The 19,013-nt window shown below is 38.5% G+C and overlaps 1 protein-coding gene across 2 annotated transcripts in view; it reads left to right on the plus strand.

The window, feature by feature from the left end:
• Phf20 (PHD finger protein 20) overlaps positions 1–19,013 on the plus strand; it is a 126,082-nt gene that overhangs the window by 19,566 nt on the left and 87,503 nt on the right. For both annotated transcript variants that reach the window (XM_027945356.2, XM_071608894.1), the window contains exon 2: positions 2,783–2,897. In XM_027945356.2, coding sequence (XP_027801157.2) covers positions 2,815–2,897 — 83 coding nt within the window. In that variant the 5' untranslated portion in view covers positions 2,783–2,814. The remainder of the gene's footprint in view (positions 1–2,782; positions 2,898–19,013) is intronic.

Raw genomic sequence — 19,013 nt, forward strand, 5'->3', positions numbered from 1 at the left:
CAAAAGTGCTGGGATTACAGGTGTGGACCACCCTGTCCATCCCAGATTTTTTAAAAATTCTAATTTTTAATTTTTTAAATTCTAATCTTTAATTTTTTTTTCAAACCTCTGGGGTGCTTTACCAATGAGCTATACCCCTAGTTCTTTTTATTTGTTTGTTTATTTATTTATTTTTTGGTACTGGGAAATTGAATTCGGGGGGACACTCGACTACTGAGCTACATCCCTAGCCCAGTTTGGGTCTCACTGATTTATTAAGCTCCTCGCTAAATTACTGAGGCTGGCTTTGAACTCTGGATCCTTCTGCCTCTTGCCCCAAGCCATTGGGATTACAGGCATGAACCACCAGTTTATTTTTTATTTTGAAACAGTGTTTCTCACTAAATTGCTAGTTTGACTTTAAGATCCTCCTTCTTAGCCTCCTAAATTCCTGGGATCATAAGTGTGGGCTTGGCTTTTTTTAAAAAAATAGCATCTCTAAATTGCCCAGGCTGGCCTCAGATTTGAGATCCTCAGCATTCCCAATAGCTATGATTACAGTCCTGTTTACAGCACCCAGTTTTACTTTTTTTTGCTGGGGATCAATCCCATGGCCTCATGCATGCTACTAGGCAAATGATTTATCACTGAGCTACATCCCTAATGTGGGATTTAAAAAGAAATTGCTGGTGGTGCATGCCTGGGCAATTTAGGAGACTGAGGCAGGAGGAGCTCAAATTCAAAGCCAGTCTCAGCAATTTAGCAAGGCTTTAAGTAATTTAGCAAGACCCTGTCCCTGACTTCAATCCCTGGTATCTCCCCACCCACCAAAAAAAAAAAAAAAAACAAAAAAACAAAAAAAACAGAAAATTCTACCACCATACAGAGGTGGAGGGAAGATTGATGATGGGATGAGAAAATCAGATTAGTTTCATCTTGTTTTGTTTGATACCAGAGTGAAACTTGAAACAGATGGGTCAGAATTACAGTGAAGAACTTTTTGACAATTCAACCTCAAGAGTAACTTTTTTTTTTTAACCCATTGGGAATAATTTGCTTATCTTCATTCATTTATTGCCTTTTCCCCTCATGCCTATTATTTTTAATTTTTTTTTTTTTTTTTTGGTACTAGAGATTGAACTCAGGGGTGCTTTATAACTAAGCTATTTCCCCAGCCCTTTTTACTTTTTGAGACCGGGTCTCCTTAAGTTGCTCAGCTGCCTCAGCCTCAGTGGCTAGGACGACTGGGCCCTTATGCCTGAATTTTAAAGGAAGGTCCCCAACGGGAGATTGTGTGGTAAACAGAATTAATTCAGAAATCAGGCATATCTGGACTTTTATTCTAGGGCCTGTCACTTAGCCCCTGAGCTTCAGCCAAGTTATTTTAAATCTAATATCCTCATTTATGACAATAGTTGTAAATGGCTACTTACTTTATCAGCATTGTGCTCTTTAAATGGATTGACTCTCTTAATCCCCACACCCACTGCTTGAAGAGGGGTAGTATTATGATCACCTTCACCATTTTACAGAGAAGAAACAAATTCATAGAGGTTAAGTAATTTATACAAATTCATGCAGCTAAAATGGGGTGGAGCTGTGAATTCAAGGCCAGGCATTTGACCCCCATTACATTAAATTACATTACCTCTGATGGGGGCTGGGCCTTGCAGCTCACTGAGCATTCCGTTCCACTCTGCCTTTCTTGTTAGGCATCACTTTTTTATATGATCTGTGCGGGCAGGCTGTTAATCAGAATATCACTTGGTATGCCTGAAGTCAGAGATAAAAGGTAGATGTTTTGATGTGGCATTTCAGGGAAACTCAAATGAAGACTACCCTACTGATTGGATTATACTTACATGTCCAGTTTTGATCATTTTCTGGATGGTGTTAAGGAAAGTCAGTCAAACCTCTGACTCTCCCTTTCTCAGGGTCTATATATGTTTGAAACCCTGATGCTCACATAGCTTCAGTTTATTATGTTTCAATATCCTTAATTAAACTGTTAACCATTCCTACTTCTATTTGAGTTGTGTTTGTATTTCCCAGATTCAGCCCGCTGGAATGGGTTGTTTAATAGCTACTTCAATATGTTTTTTGTTGTTTTTTTTTTTTTGGTATGTGTTTGATACTAGGAATTGAACCCACAGGCACTTTGAGATTGAGCTACATCCCCAGCTCTTTTCATTACTTTGAGACAGGAACTTGGATTCTTCTGCCTCAGCCTCCCAATTAGTGGGGGCTGTAGACATGTGCCACCATGCCCAGCTCTTGTCTCAGTGTCAGGAGAGGTTGATGTCCTTTGTAACTCTTAAATTTCATGGCAATTACAGCTTACCATTATTTTAGTTTACTGTCAATTTTTGTTTTCCCCCATTAAACTGAAGGATTCTTGAGGGCAGGAAGTGTATGTTTCTTGGTCTTGACTATTTCCCTAAATAATCACTGAGCAAATGTTTGTTGGCTGTGCCAGCAATTGATTGACTTTAATCATGATAACATTATTTTGTGACATTCTGAGGGGTGCTCCTTCTAGGCAAGACCTTGATAAGCAGTGCTGAGGGAAGGTTTCCTAATTCCTCAGTGCCAGAGACCATGTGATGGGCATGGTGGAGGAGGAGGAATCAGTGGAGGGACACCTGTGTTGAAAGGAGGGCAGGCATGATAAAGGGCACTGTCAGGGTTTCATGGATCTTTGTGTTTTGAATAATGCCTGTTTGTTTTTTTATGTGTAGTGAGTGGTGCTACACTCTGGGCAGACTTTGCCTAAGTTTCATAAATATTTAATTGGCTTTTTCAGGAGAATAAAGGCAGCCCTGTTGATGACTGAAAATGACAAAGCATCCACCTAACAGACGAGGAATCAGCTTTGAAGTGGGAGCCCAGTTGGAAGCCCGGGACCGTTTAAAAAACTGGTACTTTTACCTTTTTTTGGTTGTTAATTGTTAATTAAACCCTTAAGTAAAGGCTTTTTGCCAGCACTGATAGAGAGTGGTAGCCTAGGCTTTTATGTGGTATTTTCATTCTCCTTAACTCTTGGAAGATGGAAGGAGACTTGTATAGAAGGTGAGAATGTCCTTTCTCTTTGTTGTAGTGATTCCTGTGTCAGGGGGGCCATCTTGTGTCACCTTGGTCATATTGGTTCCCCTTTTTGACTGTCTATCTGAAGGAGTTAGGGAAAATGAAGCATGAGTGGCTGCTTGGAAGAGAATAGTTAATAGTGGCAACTCTCTTGTTCTTGGCTGCCTGTCTGGAAGAAGAGAGAAAGATTAGGGACACAAGTGAAGAAAAGCATTTAAATCTGTGTTGTGTGCAGCCCCTCCTGGTTTCTGGGTGTGATGTGACATGGCTGAAATACCGTCACACAGGAGCTCTGTTAGGGTGATTCAGTTCAGAAGCTGAGGAGTTGCCATCCTAACTGTGTTATTGACTTTTGACCACCGGCTGCTATTTACGTTGTACACTGGTGTCATCTGAAAATGTAGGTACTGATAATATTGGCCTCATGGGACTATTATGAGAATCAAATAATAGAATAAGTGGGAAAAGGTCTTAAAAATTAAAGTGATTGTTGTGGTTAAGGATATCCTAGAATTTGGTTATTTGTTAGTGCTCAAGGTATGGTTAGAGGTTTCAGATGCAAACCTTTTGAGTTTGTGCAAGATAAAGCTTAACTCTTCTGGGGGAGTTAACTTAAACTAGACAGATGAACCAGTTCCTAGCTTCTGTCTAGAAAGAGAGGCAGGGAAGTGGCCTGTGCAGAAAACTGTTTCTGCTATTGAAATTAGAGGCACTGAACACTTGGTTATCTTTAGGCTGTTTGCATTATCTATGATTATTTCCTTTTATGGATTTCAGTTTGTTTTTTTTTTTTTGGTACTAGGGACAGGGTCTCGCTAAGTTGCTTAGGGCCTCGGTAAATTGCTGAGGCTCATTTTGAACTTGCAATCCTCCTACCTCAGCCTCCTGAGTTGCTGAAATTACAGGCATGCACCATCACAGCCAGCTTGGGTTTTAGTAGTTTTTTAAATGCAGCTTTTGGTGGTAGAGAATCAAGAGAAGAAAAAAAAGTCTTATTTGGGAAAAATAAAAATACAGAAAAAATAAAGTACAGCTAATCACAAAATAACCTGTATTTTTTACTCAGACTAAATAAATTTTGGACTGGGAATGGAGCTTAGAGATAGAGCACTTGCCTAGCATTTTCGAGGCCCTGAAATTTTCAATTTTTCAAATTTCAAAAATTCAATCCCCAGTATCTTAAAACAAATTTTAAAAAGCAATAAATGTGAATATTTTTGTTTAATTGGATTTCAAAGCATTTCTGATATCATGGAAAAACATTTTTGTATCTTTCCCAATTTCCATCCTTTGTTCCCAGAGGCAACGGTCATTTTGAAGTTTCTGTTCTAAATTTTTACCATTTTACTATATATGCATCCAAGGGCAAGAGTGCTTACATAGCATGGGTACTGCAAAGAAAAAGCTAGAGCTGTAACGGTATCCACTGATAATGTAATCATTTTGAGTTTAAAAAAAAATTAGACTTTTTGTTTCTTTTCTGTAGTGTTAACTTTTTTAGGGTATTGGGATTGAACCCAGTGGTGCTCTATTACCAAGTTATATCACCAGCCTTTTTTAGTTTTTTTTAAATTTTGAGACAGGGTCTTGCTAAATTGCTTTGGTTGGCCTGGAATTTTTGTTCCTCCTGCCTCAGTCTCCTAAGTAACTGGGATTAGAGGCATTGTAATCCTGATTTGCAGCCATTACTTTTTTCCCTAACCATATTTTTAATATAGAAATGAAGATATCATGGCCAATTTTTAAGAATAAATAATAAACATTTATTTATTTATTGGAAGAGGAGATTAAACCCAGGGGCACTTTACCACTAAGCTATATCCCCAGCAATCCCCCCCCCCCTTTTTTTTTTCCTCCAAAATTTGAGACAGTAGCCAGGTGCAGTGTCGCATGCCTTCAGGCCTACAATACCAGCTGCTTGGAGGCTGAGGCAGTAGCCTCAAAGCCAGCTTCAGGAATTTAGAAAGACCCTATCTCTAAATAAAAATATAAAAAAGGGTTGGGAATGTGACTCAGTGGTTAAGTGCCTCTGGGCTCAATTCCTGGTAACAAACAAACAAACAAACAAAAAAATTAAGACAGGGTCTTGCTAAGTTGCTTAGGGCCTAAGTTGCTGAGGCTAGCCTTGAACTCAGGATTGTCTTGCCTGAGCTTCCTAGTCTGTGGGATTACAATGCCACTACACTCGGCTTTGTTTTTTTAATTTTGAAACAGGGTTCCACTTAGATGCAGATGTTGGCCTCAAATTTGTAATTCTCCTACCTTAGCCTCTGCAGTTGCTGGGAACATGGACATGTGCCACCATGTCTGGCTAATAACTAACATTTATTGAATGCTTGTTGTCATGAACTTTCTGGATTGTTCACTTTATCTTCTAGTTAACTGTCCTATGAAGTATGGATACTATTATGAATCTCAGTTTTTAAATATATTTTATATAGTATTTACTTATTTATTACAGTACAGGGAGATTGTCCCAGGACCCCATGCATGGTAGTGAAGAGCTCTACCACTGAGCTACATCCCCACTCCTTTTTTATTTTTATTTTTTTTATACCTTTTTTTTTTTTTTTTTTTTTACAGGGCTGAGGACCAAACCCAGGGCCTTGCGCGTGCTAGGCAAGCGCTCTGCCACTGAGCTAAATCCCCAACCCCATCCTTTTTTTTTTTAATTTATTTTTTAATTGTAATTGGACACAATAAATTTATTTTATTATTTTTTAAAATTTTTAATGTGGTGCTAAGAATCGAATCCAGGGCCTCACATGTGCTAGGCAAGCACTCTACCACTGAGCCACAACTCCAGCCCCCATCCCCACTCTTTTTTATTTTATTTTCTTTCTTTTTTCTTTTTGGTACTGGGGATTGAACTCAGTGGCACTTGACCACTGAGCCACATCCCCAGCCCTTTTATTTTATTTTGAGACAGGAGCTTGCTAGGTGGTCTCAAACCTTAGATCCAGTCTTTTGAGTAGCTGGGATCACAGGTGAGAGCCACCACATCTGGCTGTGAATCTATTTTTAGTAGTAAGAAAAAAACTGAGAAAGATGAAATCATTTGCTCAGTGTCACACAGTGGTTGGTCTTAATGTTCTTGTCAGTTTTCTTATAATATCCAGACCGTATTCAGATTCTCCTGGTAAAGAATGTCTCTTACAACTTTTTTTTTTCCAAACCAGGATCCAAACAAGGTTCACATATTACATGTATTTTTTTGTCTTTTTGGTTGCTTTCATCCATGATTATTCTTTTTTTTTTTCACTATTTAAGTTGTTGATAGACCCTTATTTATTTATTATTTATTTATACGTGGTGCTGAGACTTGAATTCAGTGCCTCACCACATGCCAGGCAAGTGCGCTACTGCTGAGCTCCAGAGCCAGCTCCATGATTATTCTTTTCCCTGCTTCATGGCATTAGTAAATTTTATGGGTTCTGGACAGCTGTTTTGTAGAATGTTCCACATTCCTAGTTGGTTACATTGTTTTATCATGATGGGTTTGTTTGTTTGTTTCTTTTTTTGATCCCCAGTCCTTTTTGCTATTATTTATTTATTTGTACTAGGATCAAACCCAGGAGTGCTTAACCACCGAGCCACATCATCCCTAGCCCTTTTTATTTTTCAATTTGAGATAAGGTTTCCCTAAATTGCTTAAGGCTTTGCTGAATTAAAGAGGCTAATCTTGAACTTGAAATCCTGAGCTGCTGGAATTATAATGTGCACCAGGGCTCCTGGTTGTTTCCTGTATTCTCTTATATTTCCTATAAACTGGAAGTGAGGCCTTGACTTCAGAGTAAACTTTTTGGGTTTTTCTGGTGGTGTTGGGGATTGAACTCAGGGCCTTGTGCATGTGAGGCAAGCACTCTACCAACTGAGCTATATCCCCAGCTCTGACTTTTTTTTTTTTTAAATAGAATGACTCAATAGTAATTCCATGTGTTTCATATTATGTCACATTAGGGGACACAAAACTAGATAGACCCACTGTTCTGTGTATTACTTGGATAAGGTAATGACCACCATCTCTCACCATTATAAAGGTATTTTTTCCTTGTGCAAGTAGAAAATAACCTGAAGGTATATTTGGTACATGTTAATATACTGTTACCCCACAACCATCTTCCTAAAGATTTTAATATCATTTGATGATCCTTGCCTTAATAAGTTGTTAAACTGGAGGTGGGAAAATCGTGATTTTTTCTCCTGTAATTCTTTTTCTTTGTTTTTGTGCTGGGCATTGAACTTGGTCTCCTGTCTATGTTTCAATAGTTGATGTTCTTTTCTAGGAAGATTCTTCTCAGTGTGAGGTACTGGGTTCGATCCTTAGCACCACATAAAAATAAACAAATAAAATAAAGGCATGCTGTCCATCCACAACTACAAAAAAAAAAAAAAAAAAAAAAAAAAGAAGAAGAAGAAGACACATCTCTTCCTTTCATTATTGTTCAATACTGGGGATTGAACCCAGGGATAGTCTACAAATAAACTACATCCCCAGTTCTTTTTATTTTGTATTTTGAGACAGGGTCTCACTAAGTCTCTGAGGCTGACTTTAATCCATTATCATCCATTGATCATCCATTATCAGCTTCTTAAGACACTGAAATTATGGGTGCATGTCTTTGTTCCTGGCTATTCATTGTTTTTAGTTCTAAAATTATCCCATATTTGGGCAATGGGAAGTTTTATAAATCAGCTCCTTTGTTTTTTTTTTTACATAGTCATGTTCATCCTTGAGAATTATCTTTTCTGGCACTCCTAGAAGCCCCAGGCATATCTTCCACTTTTTGTGTCCCTGACCCTAGATTCAGCAAGTTCCCCCAAGAGAGTCTGGTTCCTTTTGTTAGGAAATAGTACTTTTGGCCCTTTGTATCCATGGGTTTCATATCTTTGAATTCAGCCAGTCTTGGTTGAAAGTATCTGGGGGAAAAAAAAAAGCATCTGTACTGACCATGTAGAGACTTTTTTCTTGTCTTTATTCCCCAAACAGTACAGTATAAAACTTATTTACATAGCATTTATGTTAGGTTAGTTTTATAAGAAATCTAGAAGATTCAAAGTATAGGAGAGGAGAGGATAATACAGAGGATGTGTGTGTGTGTGTGTGTATTATATGCAAATACTATATCATTTTCATATAAGGAACTTGAAAACAGACTTTAGTATGTACGTATTTTGGGATCAGTGGGATCCTGAAATCAATCATCCCTGGATGCCGAGGGATGTATTTAGAAATTAAACTCTGGGCACTGGGTTTCACTTTAAGCCCCTTTCAGTGGATGGAGCTAAGAATCAGATTTTTTGAAAAACTATTTTAATATCTTCAATTTAAATTTGATATTTTAACATTTACATACATATATACATATATACAAGATATTTACATACATATATACAAGATATGTATGTTTATATATGTATCTTTAGCTTTATTGAGGTTGCCAGGAATTTATGTATTTTTATTTTTGTCTTTGTCTACTCATTTTTTCTTGGGGGGTAGTGATGTACCGGGAGTTGAACTCAAGGACGCTCAACCACTGAGTCACATCCCCAGCCCTATTTTGTATTTTATTTAGAGACAGGGTCTCACTGAGTGGCTTAGCGTCTTGATTTTGTTGAGGCTGGCTTTGAACTTGCAATCCTCCTGTCTCAGCCTCCCAACCTACTGGGATACAGGCATATGCCACCATGTCCTGCTGCCTTTCTTTACTCTTTTTTTTTTTTTTTAAGAGAGAGAGAGAGAATTTTTTAATATTTATTTTTTAGTTCTCGGCGGGCACAACATCTTTGTTTGTATGTGGTGCTGAGGATCAAACCCGGGCCGCATGCATGCCAGGCGAGCACGCTACCGCTTGAGCCATATCCCCAGCCCTCTTTCTTTACTCTTATACTGAAAATTTTTCTTTCTTTCTTTTTTTTTTTTTTTTTAGTTGTAGGTGGACACAATACCTTTATTTTATTTATTTATATGTGGTGCTGAGGATCAAACCCAGGGCCTCACACATGCTAGGTGAGTGCTCTACCTCTAAGCCAAATTTGTGCTCAAATTTTTGTTCTTATTCATGCTTTTACCTATTTTTATATTCTACATTTTTCATGAAATAGTTTCAAAGTTATAATAACAATATTACTAACAAATATACTGAATGAATGTTAAGATTTTTTTCTTTTGGGCCAGGTACAATGGTACATGCCTGTAGTCCCAGCAAATGAGTATGCTGAGGCAGGAAGATCACAAGTTGGAGACTAGCCTCAGCAACTTCATGAGACTCTCATCAACTTAATGAGACGCTGTTTCAAAATAAAAAATTAAAAGGACTGAGGAGCTGGGATTGTAGCTCAGTGGTAGATCGCTTGCGTAACACGTGTAAGGCACTGGGTTTAATTCTTTATTTATGTAAATAAATAAAATCAAGGTCTATCAACAACTAAAAAAAATTAAAAAAATAAAATAAAAAGGACTGGGGATGTGGGTCAGTGGTAAAATTTGCCTTTGGGTTCCATTCCCAGTACCACCCTACCCAAATAAATTGATTTAAAAAGTATCCTTTCTTCCTTCCTTCCTTCCGTTCTGGGTAATGGGGATTGAACCCAGGGATCCTTTACCACTGAACTACATCCCCAGTCCTTTTTATTTTTTATTTTGAGGCAGTCTTCCTTAGTTGCCTAGGTTGGCCTTGAGCTTTCGTTCTTTCTGCCTCAGCCCTCCAGTGTTGCTGGTGTGACAGGCATGCACCACTATACCCAGCCTATGTATAGTTTCTTGTCTGCAATTCCACTAATAGGATACAAAACAATTTTAACCCCCTAAATAATTCTCTCATGTATACCTTTGCCAACCTGTAATATTTGATTTGATTATTTTGTTTATTCATCAATGTTTCTCCACTAGAGTGCAAGGTCAGTGAGGGATAGTGTGTTAGATTGTTTTCTAAGAAGTAAAACAAATAACCCTATGTGTTCCCAGCAACTCTGGACAGTAAAGTAGGAGGATCACAAGTTTGAGGTCTGCTTAAGCAGTGTCCTGAGACCCTTTTTTTGTTTTGTTTTTTAATCTTAAAAAATTTTATTTTTTTATTGTTATGTGGTGCTGAGGATCAAAACCAGTGCCTCACATGGGCCAAGTGAGTGCTCTGGCACTGAACCATGACCACAGCCCAAGACCCTGTCTTAAAATAAATGAAAAAAGGACTGGGGACATAGCTCAGCAGCAGTACACCTGGGTTCAATCCTGGTACCACAAAATAAAAAAAAAAAAAAATTAAAGCAATCGAGTAATAATTGGGGAAAATTGATTGGGGGAAATGGGAAGAGGGTTAGAAGAGGATAGGAAAGATTTCAGACTGCCTTCCAAATCCTACCCCATAGAGGATATATAGAGTAGGAAGATAGGAAAAGTCTTAGACTACAGTTCAGTAATGTATATGAAAGGACAAAATTATAACAGTTTAATTTAAATATTTTTCATCCTTTAAAATTTTTTTTCTTTGGGTTGAACTAGGGACTTCGTACAACGCGAGGCAAGCAATGAGCTACATCTCTAGGCTTTTTTATTTTGAGACAAGGTCTAAGTTGCCCAGTTGGCCTTGAACAAATATGCAATCCTTCTGCCTCAACCTACAAACATGTAGTCCCAGCTGCTTCAGAGGGTGAGAGGCTTGAGGATTACTTGAGCCCACGATTTAGAGACTGGCCTGGGTGACTTAGGGACACCCTATCTAAAAACAACAACATCAAAAGCCTAAAAAAACAAAACAAAACAAAAACAAAGAAAGGACTGGGATATAGCTCAGTTGGTAGAGTGCTTGGCTCGCACGCACAAGGCCCTGGATTCAGTTCCCAGCACCATAAAAAACAAAACAAAACAAACAAACAAAAAAATTAGAACCAGCAATACTTCATTCCATAAAATAGTCAAAAGTGTTCTGAAGGACAGGTTAAAAGAGTTACTTTTGTAGGCAGAGAAGTTTTGAAGAAAGCAAAAGCAAAAAGCAGATTGGTCATTTCAGCTGATTTCCTTTTAAGGCAGTGCAGGTAGACAGAATAATAGAACAATAACTGGCTAATATTGTTACTTCAGATTACCTGTTCTGTCTGAGGATTATGGCATAAAGAATTTCATTTTCATGTCTGTTGAAATTGAACTATTTGATAAATTTGATAAGAAATCCAATCTTGATTTCTTATTTTCAACTTGGCAAAGTGAAGTTGTGATTCTATTTCAATTTTTAGCCTGGCCTGTTGGGGCCTAATGCAAGAATTAATTCAAAACAGTGGTCCCCTGTAATTTCTGTTTAACATGAGAAAGTTTTGGCAGAGCATATGTGGAATTCTCAAGCCAAAGTTTCTGTCAGAAGAGTCCCATCTTCCAAGAAGAGAGATGCCTGTTCTTTCAGTCATTAGCTGGGTCCTGACCCTGGGAAAGTGTGGTAATGGCACTAGGTTCTGATGGATTTGTGGCTGGGTCTGGTTACTAAGCTATAGATGAGAATGTGATAGGTGTATTTTTGAGTCGGGCACAGGTGTGCTATCTGTTTTATTCACTGGGTCTCAGAACCCATAGCCTTGCACATGTTAGGCATGAACTCTAGCGCTAAGTTTTACCCCCAACCCAGAGATTTTTTTTTTCTTTCTTTCAGTGCTGGGGATTGAACCCAGGACCTTGCACTGATCTACACTGATCTACAGAGCTATATCCCAAATAGTAAATGTTTTTACTATTGCAGAATTAGATAGCTATTATATAAAGGACCTACTATTTATTGATGGTTCTATGTCTGACTCTCCATGAATAGCTTTATCTATTAAATCTTCTCAACAAGCTATATGGTTGTTTATTATTTCCAATTACAAATGAGGGAAGAAACTGAGGTTCACAGAGGTAAAAGTCCCTCATTGCAAATTATAGAGCTGGTGGGTGGTAGAGCTAGGATTTGAACCCCTGTTCATCTGACTCTGATGTCATGTCACCAGACATGCCTCCCATTTCTTGTCCTGATGGTATTTTTTCTTCTGTTCCCTATTTTTTAGATTTGTTGCTAGTTGCAAAAACAAAACCGAGAACCCAAACATAAAAATGGTTATATTTTTCAAAACCCATGTGACAGAAATACATGGAAAGTGATAGGGCAGTGGTGCAGGACTGTAATCCCAGGGACTTGCCTATAATCCCAGTGCCTGGGGTGGCTGAGGTAAGAGGGTTTCAAGTTCAAGGCCAGCTCCAACAATTTAGCAAGACTCTAACTCAGTGTAAAAATTATTATAAAATTTTAAAAAGGGCTGGGGATATAGCTTAGTGGTAGAGTGCTCCTGGGTTCAATTCCCACTACTAAGGGGTGGGATTCATGGAAAGCAAATGTTGCTTAGAATGGGTGTGTGGGTCTCTGGATTTATACTTCATATTTATAATAGAACTATATCTTTGATTTATTTTGTTTGCATTGCTTATACAGAAGCCTAGTTTTTCCTCTCACCTTTATATGCTGCAATACTATATTTCTGTTAAAATAATAATGGCAATGACAGCTAACACATCTCAAGATTTGCTGTGTCAGATATGATGTTAATTGCTTTACATTGGCTGTCTCATTTAATCTCTGACAGAAATACTCACTTGAGGTGAGGGTTGTTACTGAATGCTAGAGCACATAGAATGCTTCAGACACTGGGTTCAGTTCTCAGCACACACATACACACATACATACACACACAAAAAAAAAAGAAAAGAAAAGGATGTTAAGCATAGTGGCACACACCTGTACACACCTGTAATCCCAGTGATTTAGGAGACTGAGGCAGGAGGATTCTAAGTTTGAATCCAGCCTTAGTAATTTAGTCAGACCCTCAACAACTTAGCAAAACCCTGTCTCAAAATAAAAAATAAAAAGGACTATGGACATGGTTCAGTGGTAAAGCAACCTAGGTTCAATCCCAAGTACCAAAAAATAAAAATTAAAAATAAAATATTTAGGGTGTGGAGATGTAGCTCCATGGTAGAGTGGGCATGAGTTGGGTTCATTTCCAGCACTGCAAACAAGCCAAACAGATTTATATTTTCTGTAGAGGTTGTTAGTTCACCAGGCAGTTTTTCTCATGTCATCTCATCAAGCAGGCTGTGGAATATGGATAAGGATCCATGTTCTAAATTTGGAGCTTCCTCTTGTGGGTAAGCTTTCATGTCCATTCCCTTCTGAGTAGTGTGGGTAATCCTGCCTGCCCTGCTCATGTCCAGAGTTGTATGTATGAAATGCTAACACATGACAGGCTGCAGTTTCCCAGTAAAGATTCTTCATGGATAGAATATAAACTGCTTGCCCCGCCTGTGCCTTCCGCCTTCTTTTTGTCATCTGTCAGGAGCACACCATCTGTCCTAAGCTGTAGGCTGGCCTTGCATGTGCTTACTATGAATACAGTGAAAAACTCCTTCTGTCTATTGCTTTCCTGGTCCTTTGGTACATTTCCATTTATGTTGATCATAGTTTCCATCCATTTCATGTACAAAGGGCTTAAAAATCTGAGTTTTGAATCTTTATTTATTTATTTTTTTTGGGTACCAGGGATTGAACTCAGGGGCACTCAACCACTGAGCCACATCCCCAGCCCAATTTTTGTATATTATTAGAGACAGAGTCTCACTGAGTTACTTAGTGCCTCACTGATGCTAAGTCTGGCTTTGAACTTGTGATCCTCCTGTCTCAGCCTCCCCAGCCACTGCGCCTGGCCTAAAAAAAAACTTTTTTAGCTCTCTGTTTTGCTTTGTTTCTTTTTTCCTTCCTCCCTCTTTTGTTTCCTGTTGAATCCAGGGTGCTCTACCACTTAGATTCCCTGATCCTTTGTTTTTTTGGTACCAGGGATTGAACCCAGGGTTGTTTGACCACTGAGCCACATCCCCAGCCATTTTTTTAATTTTTTATTTTTTAGTTGTTGACAGACCTTTATTTTATTCATTTATTTATATTCGGTGCTGAGAATTGAGCCCAGTGCCTCAGATATGCAGGGCAAGTGCTCTACCACTGAGCCACAACCCTAGCCTCATCCCCAGCCATTTTTTAAAAAATTTTTTTAAAGAGAGAGAGAGAGAGAGAGAGAGAGAGAGAGAGAGAGAGAGAGAATTTTTAATATTTATTTTAGTTTTTGGTGGACACAACATCTTTGTTGTATGTGGTGCTGAGGATCGAACCTGGGCCGCCGCATGCCAGGCGAGCGCGCTACCTCTTGAGCCACATCCCCAGCCCGCCCCAGCCATTTTTAAAGATATTTTCTTTAGAGACAGGGTCTCTTTGAGTTGCTTAGGGTCTTGCTAAATTGCTGAGGCTGACTTTGAACTCAGGATCCTCCTGCTTTAGCCTATGGGATTTTATGGGATTACAGGCTCATGCCACTGTGCCCTGCCTACCCTTTTCATTTTGAGACTGATTTTCACTGAGTTGCGCAGGCTGTTCTCAAAATTCCAATCCTCCTGTCTCGACTTCCTTAGTAGTCTTTAGTTTCAGCCTTGATAGTAGTCTTCCTCACTTCCTTCTTTTCTTTCTTTTTATATGGCTTTTATAGTTATGCATAGTATCTGGGTTCATCACGACAAACTCATACTTTTTTTTTTTTTTTTAAAGTAATCTTTCTTTTCTGAGTTTTCCACTAACAAGAATTGGAATGTCTGCTGTGAGTCAGGCATTCCATTGAGTACCATGGAATGAAGAAAAATTACAAAAGTCCTTCAGAAAGTTTGGAGATGATTAGGGTATTTGGTTTTGGCTGTAGCATTTATGGCCAATGGTTCTTTTTTAAAAATTTTTTCTAAAGTTATAGATGGTCACAATATTTTGTTTATTTAGATTATTTATTTATTTATTTTTAAATGTGGTGTTGGGGATTGAACCTAGTGCCTCAGGCATGCTCAGCAAGCACTATACTACTGAGCCACAAACAACCCCAGCCCTGGCCAAGGGTTTTTTGTTTGTTTGTTTGTTTTTGGTACTGGCCTTATGCATCTTGTGAGGTAAGCACTCTACCAACTGAGCTATATCCTCAGCCCTGGCCAAGGGTTCTTAATTGTATGTTTTCATTGCTTCTGTCTTTGCAAATGATTCACCTTTATTGAGTGATTTACTTTGTACCAGGCCAGGCTTTTCATGGAACACCTCACAACACTATAAATTGGGTAGTTCTATTATTCCCATTTTATATATGAGGAAACAGTAATTAAGTAAGTTTCCTAAAGTTACACAGCCTAGTAAGTGGTGAATTTGGGGTTTAATTAATAATTTTTTTTGATACTTGATATTGAACCCAGGTGCTCTTTACTTTGAGTTACATCCCCAGTCCTTTTTTTTTTTTTTTTTTTTGAGACAGGGTCTTGCTAAGTTTAGCCAACACTGGTCGTGAACTTTCTTTTTTTTTTTTTTTTTTTTTTTTTTGTATTTGTAGATGGACAGCATGCCTTTATTTTATTTGTTTATTTTTATGTGGTGCTAGCAAGCAAGCGTTCTGCCGTGGAGCTATAGCCCCTGGCCCCTGGCCAGTGAACTTTCAATCCTCTTTCCTCTTGTCCCAGTCTCCCAAGCTGCTGGAATTATAGGCATGTGCCACTATGCCTGGCTAAATTTGGAATTTAAATACAGGTGGTCTGGTTTCTAAGCATGCTAGGTTTTGTTTTTTTCTTTTATCTTTTTTCTCTGTTCTGTTTATTTTGGTTCTGGCAATTGAACCCTGGCCTTTGCACATGCTAAACTCAGCTGCTGAGCTATACCATCAGCCCTTTATTTTATTTTGAGACAGGGTCTCCCTAAATTGCCCAGGCTGGCCTCCAATTTACCATCCTCCTGTCTCAACTTCCCAAATACCTGAGATTACAGGCGTGTGCCATCAAATCCTGTTCAGTGTCTGGCCTTGATACCATGCTGAGTCTTGCATCTAGAATAGAAAATAAAGTTCCTGAAATTAATTATATCATGAGGGGGTATTTACTCTGTATGAAGTAAGCATAAAAACCCCTGGGGGAGAACAGTTAATTTCATGTGTGGGAATTTCAGAATGTTTCACAAATATGACTTTTGTAGCCAAGTTACTCATTTGTTGCTAGATGAGATTAGATTGGGGGTTTGAGGAAGACCACAGATATAAAGTGCCAATGTAATCACATCTTATCTAAAGTACTTATTATATATGTGATTTATCATGTGATATTCATGTTGGTCATCTGGCTGAGGAGTGTTTATCAGTTTCTCCTCTGTAAAGTTACTTCTTGTCCTGCTTCCCACACATTTTGGAAATCACCATATGTGGCCCACACTATAAAGTGGAATGTTTTGATCCATCTTCAGGGAGGATATTTATATATATTATTTGAACAGGAGATTTTCTCCTCCACTTCCATATGTATGTATATGTATTTATTTTTGTTTTTAAAATTTCTCTTCTGGTTGTTTTTAATTTAAAAATTTTCCCCATTAATTTATTTATATTAATATGTACTCAGATATTTGTTTTATGCTTTGGTTTATATTCTAGTATTACTTTATTTTGTTGCTCATATTGTTCCTTTGGAAGATCTTTCAGTTGGCTTCTATGACTTTTTGTTGTTGTTGATACTAGGGATTGAACCCAAGGGCACTCTACCACTGTGCTATATCCCCAGCTCTTTATTTTGAGACAGAATCTTATGAAATTTCCAAAACTGACTTCAAACTGATCCTCTTGTCTCAACCTCCTTAATAGCAGGTATTATAGGCCTGCACCACCATGTCTGGCTTGTCTCAGCCTTTTTAAATTTAATTATTTAATTTATTTTGGTACTGGAGATTGAACCCAAGGTTGCTATACTTTTGAACTATATTATATTTCCAGTCCTTTTTATTTTTTATTTTGAGACAGGGTCTTCCTACATTGCTGAGGCTGGCCTGAAATTTGTAATCTTTTTGCCTTAGCTTCCCTAGTCACCGGGATTTCAGATGTGTGCCACTGCACTTGGCTCCTATCCCTTTTATTTTGAAACAGGGTTTGGTTAAGTTGCCCAGGCTGGCCTCATATTTATGATCCTCCTGCCTCAGCCTCTTAAGTAATTGGGATTGCAGATATTCACCACTGGCCCTGGCCTTGCTTTCCTTTTTGAGACAGTGTCTTGCTAGGTTGGCCAGGCTGGCCTCAAACTTCTGATCCTCCTGCCTTAGTCTCTCAGATTGCTGGATTATAGGCATGTATTACATTTGGATTTTATTTTAAAAAGACTTTATTGAACCTAGTGTGGTGTCATACACCTACAATCCCATTGATTTTTGACGCCTGAGGAAGCAGGAAGATCCGAAGTCAACCTGAGAAAGTTAATGAGACTGTGTCTCAAAATAATAAATTATCCCTGGATTCAAGCTCTAGTACCAAAAAACAAAACAAAACAAAAAATGCTTTATTGATATATAATTTACCATAAAATATAAAAATCTTAAAGAGTAAAGCTTTATGGATAAACTTTTACACATGTGTACCCCTCTGTAACCATCACCCAAATGAAGATATAGTTAATTTTGGACACCTCAGAAGGCCTTTTATTTTTTACCCACTTTTGCCAGCCCCCTCCTCTATAGAGGGAAGCAATGTTTGCATTTAAAGTGATCCCCCACAGGGCTGGGGTTGTGGCTCAGCGGTAGAGCCCTTGCCTAGTTCTAGGCCCTGGGTTCCATCCTCAGCACCACATAAAAATAAACAAAATAAGGGTTTGTACCCAACTACAACAACAACAACAACAACAAAAAAAAAAAAAAAAAAAAAATATATATATATATATATAAATAAAGTGATCCCCCACAGCATGTTGATTCCCCCCCCCCCCCCCGGCACATTCAGCTTCCTGGGGTCAAGAGCTGGGAATGTGGAGAGTCTGATATAACCAGAAGTTAAAGGTAGTCATGATGGAGGAGGAGAGGAGCCAATGTATTCAAGAAAGTGAGAATAGGGAATGAGGAAATTTCTGGGTGAGGATGAGAGCTGGAGGCGGCAGAAGGAGTAATGTCAGCAAAAGTATTCAGGATTTGAAAGAACATGGTGTGTTCAAAGGATGCACAGGCAGAACAGAGCTGGGAAGTTGAAAGGAGGGATTTAAGTCAGGAGATAGATCCCTGATCGGAATAGGAAAGTGGTAGCATTCTTTTAGTCACTGAGTATTTACTGAGTGGTTCTGTATCAATCTCTTTGTCTGGAACTAATAGAGGGGCTTAGGGGTCATCTGTACTCACTGACTGTTGCTGGTGAAAAGAAACTGGGAGGAAAGATGAATTCAAGACCAATCTTGAGTTAGAAGCATGAGGTCTTGATTAATGGAAGTGGTGAGGGAGTAAAGAAAGAGTTAAAGCATTGAAAACAGCAGTTTTCCTGCAGCTTAATAGTCAACTCTTTGTTTTTCACTAAATATATCTTCTATCTCTATCCTCTCTCCACCAAAGGCTGGTGATAGCTTAGAATGTTACTTTTGTGCATAGAAATTATTGGCTTCTGATGTGTGTTGCAAGGCTGGAATAGAGGCACAGTCTGATTATTGAAGCAAAATAAATGCTGTATGTTTGTAGAAAGTCTATTTATATAAAAAAGAATGTGTAGGAGCCTGAGTCTCCAACCTCTGGGATGTAAGAGCTTGAGTCTCCAACCTCTCGGTGAATAGTTAGGCAAATTGTGGGCCAGACATCAGGTAGACTATTAAGTAGCAGGATATAACACACCTCTGTGATGTGTGTCACTGTAAGAATATTTAAATGTGAAGTCAAATTAAGAGCAGAAAGCTTTTCCCGGTATAAAGTAAAGGTAGATTTGGATACTGATTTTGGTTATTCCTCTTGGACACTTTCCCTCCCTCCTCCCCCTCTTTCTCTCTCTCTCTCTCTCTCTTTTCTTTCTGGTACTGGAGATTGAACTCAGGGACACTTTACCACCTTCCCACTTTCCCACCCCCTTTTATTTTTTTAGAT

This window comes from Marmota flaviventris, chromosome 2 (genome assembly GCF_047511675.1).
Source record: "Marmota flaviventris isolate mMarFla1 chromosome 2, mMarFla1.hap1, whole genome shotgun sequence".
In the NCBI taxonomy this organism is placed as follows: domain Eukaryota; kingdom Metazoa; phylum Chordata; class Mammalia; order Rodentia; family Sciuridae; genus Marmota; species Marmota flaviventris.